Source organism: Triticum urartu, chromosome 2A (genome assembly GCF_056163025.1).
Source record: "Triticum urartu cultivar PI428250 chromosome 2A, HENAU_Tu73, whole genome shotgun sequence".
Classification (NCBI taxonomy): domain Eukaryota; kingdom Viridiplantae; phylum Streptophyta; class Magnoliopsida; order Poales; family Poaceae; genus Triticum; species Triticum urartu.
Genome location: NC_141874.1, coordinates 750448222 through 750454774, shown reverse-complemented (window position 1 = coordinate 750454774; position 6553 = coordinate 750448222). Strand labels below are relative to the sequence as shown.

Below are 6553 nucleotides of genomic sequence, written 5' to 3'. Positions count from 1 at the left end.
ACCCTTTTGCACAATATGAAATCATTTGAACAAACTATGCCATGAATGTGGCCATAAGATTGATCATTTGGCTTGAAAGCCATTGATCTCCACACATGATAGCTCGTTTCTGAGAACACTTTTTTAAAAGAATTGCCCTATTACAAGTTTATTATTTTTCCTGGTAACTTGGTCACATATAATGACACAATGCGAAGGTTTTCGAATTGTTTAATTTTTTTTGAATTTTTTATGCCCGTTTCAAAATGGGGTCAAAACGGCGGGCATGACTGTTCCTAGATAGTGGTTGAATCTTGGTATCTTTTTGTGTTTCTATGATTAAATAGATACTTATGTACCTAGAAATGATTTTTGGAAGAAATAAAGAGCAAACTATGAGGCAGCTGCAGTACAAATTTTACCCGCTTTCTACTGAATCGGCGGAAATTTGTCTTTTTCATGAGAGGTGCATCGAAACTTTTGACACCTAACCATTTGGTCAATTGTGTATTATATATGCCTAGTATTTTAGAAAATTGATTTGGTACAATTTTGCAACAAATATATGGTAAGTCCTTCACAAAAACTTATTTTGGGCACCAAAAAATGGAAAATTGTTTTTTCGTGCAAAAGAAATAAAAACTCCCTTTGTCAATGTTGTTTGCCAATCTAAGATGTTAACTTGTGCAAAATATGACATCATTTGAACAAATATTTGATAGGTCTTTCACAAAAAAACTCATTTTGAGCATTGAAAAATGAAATGAAAAATTTGTATGTAATCAATCATGACCAATTTATATGGTCAAAAAATCTTCAAATTGTTTGGTGTGCTCTGGTTGGTCCATTGGCATATCACGCGGATCATGCATCAACCACCGTCGGATGCTTCTGGATCCAACGGCAGCCCTCACCCCTCACCCTCTCACCCAAACCCTAACTTCCCCGATCCACTCTCCCTCTCTCGTCCCACAGCCGCCACCCTCTCGCTCCTCCTCCGTCTCAATCTCTTGATCCCCAACCACCCAGCCGCCGCCGCCGTCCTTTGTCCTCTCCCCCAACCACGCTCGCCGACAACCCCTCCCCTACCCTTCTCTCCCACGGCCGCGGTTGGATCCGCGCTCGTCCCTTCCAGATCACAGCCGCCACCTCCCTCCGGCGGAGCTCCCCGCCGTGCATGGCCTCCCCCACGCCCTCCTCTCTCCCATGCCCCTCCCGAATCACCGCATGTCCCTCTCATCCTCGTCCACCCACGAAGCCCTAGGTCCCTTCTCCGTGCATATCTCTGGCGAGCGATGTCGAGCCACGAGGCGTGCTGCGGGACCATGTTCGTGCGCGGGGCTGGTGATGTTTGCGGGGCTCATGTCGGAGCTCACCCTCGGCCTCAGGTCGCTCAGCCTGGTGGACCTGCAGGTGCTGGCCAAGACGGGCACGCCGCAGGACCGGCGCAACGCCGGCACGATCCTGCCTGTCGTCAAGAACCAGCACCTCCTCCTCTGCACGCTTCTCATCTCCAACTCCCTAGCCATGGAGGCGCTCCCCATCTTCCTCGACTCCCTCGTGCCCTCCTTCGGCGCCATCCTCATCTCCTTCACCCTCATCCTGGCCTTCGGTGAGGTGATCCCAGGATTAACTTCTTCTCCCTTGCTTCTGATTTTACATTCCGGTTCAGTGCTCTGTTTTCCCCCTTCTTCTTCTTGCTCCTGACCTGCTGATTTGATGGTTCCATTGGTCCTGCAGATCATGCTGCAGGCCATCTACACGCGCTACGGGCTGAGCATGGGGGCCAAGGTGGCGCCCATAGTCAGGGTGCTCCTCGTCGTCTTCTTCCCGGTTGCCTACCCCATCAGCAAGGTACACCCAATTTCTTCTTCTGCTTGCAAGAATCCGGGATCAACTACCAATTTTGAGTGCGCTCAGTCGAAATTGGGCTGAGAGTTCAGACATCCCAAGTGGGTGCCTGCCTGCAACTACAAGTGTGATGTCGATCATGCTTCCTCATTAACTAATTTGCCATGCTCATCTAGTCATCAGAACTACCCACACAGGTCAACATGCCCTGTTTATGTGAGTTGTTTTGTATCTAGTGACTAGTTGTGGCACTGATTAAAATCACCACGCAACGAGCAAGTAATCAGTGGCCGTGAAGCAACATTTATAATATTTGTATCCTACCATGCAAAGGAGTAATACTTGACTGCTCGCTAGCAAGATTCGAATCATAATCTGTGCATACTTCTTTATGATATTTGTGTGCCTCCATCAATCGTGTCTGGCATCATAGGATACAAGATACCAGAACTAGCAATTCTTGTCATGTTTATGTTTTGTGATCTCAGCTTATCTAATAAAACTGGCAATTATAGGATACAAGATACCATAACTAAAGATACCAATTATGGTTTGCCGGAGATATGTCACCAAATTATATACATAGAAAGTGTGTGAAGGTGGGGGAGATAAGAAGATTATAGGAAAGTGATCAGAAGCAGAGAAGACCAACAAGGCGTCTTGTGCATGCTTTGTTGGTACACTTTACCTTTCTCTGTTCTTTCTCTTCCCCCTGTAAAGATCTTTGAGTTACAGTAATGGGTATTCTAATTATTGAGATTGCATATGCTGTCGTGTGATGGGAAGTGAATGTTTCTCACACTTTGCCTGTCTGCAGTTGTGCCTATTTTACGAGCCCTTGAAAGCAACCTATCTTATTGAACTTTCAGCTTATATATTGTATTGATTTGTTGCAAAATTCACATAAGTTCTTCTCCTGGTTGTTGACAAAACATGTTGAAACTTCAGATCTGGTTCTCGAACCTTGACCATCATTCTTAAGCGACACATACTTTTTCTCGCTCTGAGTTCCTAAGCATGGTATTTTATTTTTGTTAGCTAGAACATACAATCTTTGAATTTGCTGAACATTAGTAGCTAACTAAGTTGTGCCCCATTGATGTCTCAATTGTTACATTACATCTAAAAAAGTTAGCCTCAACTAACTGTGAAATTTAGAATGTTCAAATTCAGATCTTAAGTTCTCAAATTGGACCGGATTTGGGACTTATATATACACAAATCAGTACTGAAGTAGGTTTGTATGATCTCCTGTTAGTAAAATTACAGCATAAATAACTTCCCATGTGATTTCAGGTTGTGTTCCCCGGACCTACTATTGCTGCTGGTTGTGTTCCCGGACCACGTCCCCAAGCTGTTGCTGCTGGTTGTGTTCCCCGACCGTGTCCCCAAGCTGCATCCTGCTGCTCCTGCCCCATGCGTCCTCAACTTTGCTCCTGGATAGCTACTGCAGGTGAGCCAATTGCCTCCATCTGTTGCTACTGGTAGAACTACTATTGTACATTGTGGAGTTTGCCTATAATTTTGTTGCTTGCTCTTTTCAAGTGCCAGAGGCTGATGTGTTTTGTGATTGCAACCAGAAGACTGGGATGACAAGGAGTACATTCCTGAGCCTAAGGACATCAAGCCAGAGGTAGTTTTCTTTCTTTCTAGCTACCATGTCAATACTAGCATGAAGTGATCAATAATAATGATATGCTATTAGTGTGAGGGGAAGCGTCAGTTGTGGCTTGGCTCTGATCTGGTAGCCTCAGGATTCCTGTATTAAAATACGAATAGTGGCTGTTATCCACTTGCTGAGTTTGTGGAGATCAACTTTTTTGGTAGATGCTTGATGTCTACTACGCAACCTTCTTCTTGTAGACGTTGTTGGGCCTCCAAGTGCAGAGGTTTGTAGGACAGTAGCAAATTTCCCTCAAGTGGATGACCTAAGGTTTATCAATTCGCGGGAGGCGTAGGTTGAAGATGGTCTCTCTCAAGTAACCTGCAACCAAATAACAAAGAGTCTCTTGTGTCCCCAACACACCCAATACAATGGTAAATTGTATAGGTGCACTAGTTCGGCGAAGAGATGGTGATACAAGTGCAATATGGATGGTAGATATAGGTTTTTGTAATCTGAAAATATAAAGCCAGCAAGGTAACTAATGATAAAAGTGAGCGTAAACGGTATTGCAATGCTAGGAAACACGGCCTAGGGTTCATACTTTCACTAGTGCAAGTTCTCTCAACAATAATAACATAACTGGATCATATAACTATCCCTCAACATGCAACAAAGAGTCAGTCCAAAGTCACTAATAGCGGAGAACAAACGAAGAGATTATGGTAGGGTACGAAACCACCTCAAAGTTATTCTTTCCAATCAATCCGTTGGGCTATTCCTAAAAGTGTCACAAACAGCCCTAGAGTTTGTACTAGAATAACACCTTAAGATACAAATCAACCAAAACCCTAATGTCACCTAGATACTCCAATGTCACCTCAAGTATCCGTGGGCATGATTATACGATATGCATCACACAATCTCAATTCATCTACTCAAACCAACACATAGAACCTCAAAGAGTGCCCCAAAGTTTCTACCGGAGAATCACGACGAAAACGTGTGCAACCCCTATGCATAGGTTCATGGGCGGAACCCACAAGTTGATCACCAAAACATACATCAAGTGAATCACGTGATATCCCATTGTCACCACAGATACGCACGGCAAGACATACATCAAGTGTTCTCAAATCTTTAAAGACTCAATCCGATAAGATAATGTCAAAGGGGAAACTCAAGAGAGTAGAGGGGGAGAAGCAACATAAGATCCAACTATAATAGCAAAGCTCGCGATACATCAAGATCATGCCAAATCAAGAACACGAGAGAGAGAGAGAGAGATCAAACACATAGCTACTGGTACATACCCTCAGCCCTGAGGGTGAACTACTCCCTCCTCGTCATGGAGAGCGCCGGGATGATGAAGATGGCCACAGGAGAGGGGTTGCCCCCTCCGACAGGGTGCCAGAACGGGTCTAGATTGGTTTGCGGTGGCTCTGGAGGTTTGCGGCGGCGGAACTCCCGTTCTATTGTGCTCCCCGAAGTTTTTAGGGTATATGGGTATATATGGGAGGAAAAAGTACGTCGGTGGACCTCCGGGCTGTCCACGAGGCAGGGGGCGCGCCCTAGGGGGGTGGGCGCGCCCCCACCCTCGTGGGCAGCCCGGGACTCCCCTGGTGCAACTCCGGTACTCCGTGGGCTTCTTCTGGTCCAAAAATTAGTTTCGTGGAGTTTTAGGTCAATTGGACTCCGTTTTATATTCCTTTTCTTCGAAACACTGAAACAAGGGAAAAAACAGGAACTGGCACTGGGCTCTGGGTCAATAGGTTAGTCCCAAAAATAATATAAAAGTGCATAGTAAAGCCCATAAAACATCCAAGATGGATAATATAATAGCATGAATACTTCATACATTATAGATACGTTGGAGATGTATCAGCATCCCCAAGCTTAATTCCTGCTCGTCCTTGAGTAGGTAAATGATAAAAGAAATAATTTATGAAGTGTGAATGCTAGCAGGTGCACAAGTTTGATCAATGATAATTTCAATCACCTTTTCTAGCATCATTATATGTCATAACAGTAGCTCAACTCATAAAACTTTGCATGATCAAGTAACAAACTATTCACATGTTAAAGTATAGGTCATAAACTTTCTTGAAAACTAACAAACCGTGTTATCAGTCATCAAACAATTACAATTCATCTTATTTTCAGGAAGAGTCTATGTCAGAGCTTTGATTCAGCAAACTTCACATACTCAACTATCATTTAGTCTTGCATGATTGCTACCACTCAAAGCATATCTTTAGAACAAATAGTATTCATTGAACACAGAGAAAGATATGGGCTTAATGTTTTGCCTCCCAACCTTTTACCTCAATGGTAATGTCAACAGTAATAATTCATGATCAAATATATTTGAATGGCCATATATGCCTAGATCTTTCCATCACATGATGCTTGCCAACTAAAGAGTAGGTTGGAATGAGAAGGAATACTACTGACTCTTGCATAAAAGTAAAAGATAGGCCCTTCGCAGAGGGAAGCAGGGATTTGCAGAGGTGCCAGAGCTCGAAGCAAAAACAGAGATGAAAATAATTTTGAGAGTTATGCTTTCATTGTCAACATAACGACCAAGAGCTCCCAATATCTTCCATACTACATACATTATAGGCGGTTCCCAAACAGAAAGGTAAAGATTTTTACTCCCCCTCCACCAACAATCATCAATCCATGGCTTGCCCGAAACAACGGGTGCCTCCAACTAACATCAAACCTGGGGGAGTTTTGTTTGCACTTATTTTTGATTTGATTTCGATCTTTTGATCATGGGACCGGGCATCCCAATTACCAGCCTTTTTCTCATGAATGATGAGCGGAGTCCACTCATCATGAGAATAACCCACCTAGCATGGAAGATACTGCTAACCCGTAGTCGCTACATGAGCGATTCGGGCATACAAAACAGATTATTATTTGAAGGTTTAGAGTGTGGCACATGCAAATTTACTTGGAACGGCGGGTAAATACCGCATATAGGTAGATATGGTGGACACTCATGGAAGAAACTTGGTTCAAGGAATTTGGATGCACAAGCAGTATTCCCGCTTAGTACAGATATTTTGGCTAGCAAAGGATTCTAAATAGCAAGCACCACATGTTAGAGGATCC

General features: G+C 43.8%; 1 protein-coding gene across 1 annotated transcript; it reads left to right on the top strand.

Moving 5' to 3' along the window:
• The first annotated feature begins 1206 nt into the window (after window positions 1-1206).
• Window positions 1207-3274, top strand: LOC147987724 (DUF21 domain-containing protein At5g52790-like). Its single transcript, XM_087542482.1, has 4 exons — window positions 1207-1596; window positions 1720-1833; window positions 2648-2709; window positions 3127-3274. Exons 1-4 carry the CDS (start codon window positions 1207-1209, stop codon window positions 3272-3274), a joined length of 714 nt encoding a protein of 237 aa, XP_087398608.1.
• The last annotated feature ends 3279 nt before the right edge of the window (window positions 3275-6553 follow it).

Excerpts from the sequence above, each read along its gene's own strand:
- LOC147987724 (XM_087542482.1), top strand. The coding sequence starts at position 1,207 with ATGTCCCTCTCATCCTCGTCCACCCACGAAGCCCTAGGTCCCTTCTCC. Across the intron at positions 1,597-1,719 it reads TCATCCTGGCCTTCGGTGAG|ATCATGCTGCAGGCCATCTA; the intron begins GTGATCCCAGGA and ends TTGGTCCTGCAG. Across the intron at positions 1,834-2,647 it reads TTGCCTACCCCATCAGCAAG|TTGTGCCTATTTTACGAGCC; the intron begins GTACACCCAATT and ends GCCTGTCTGCAG.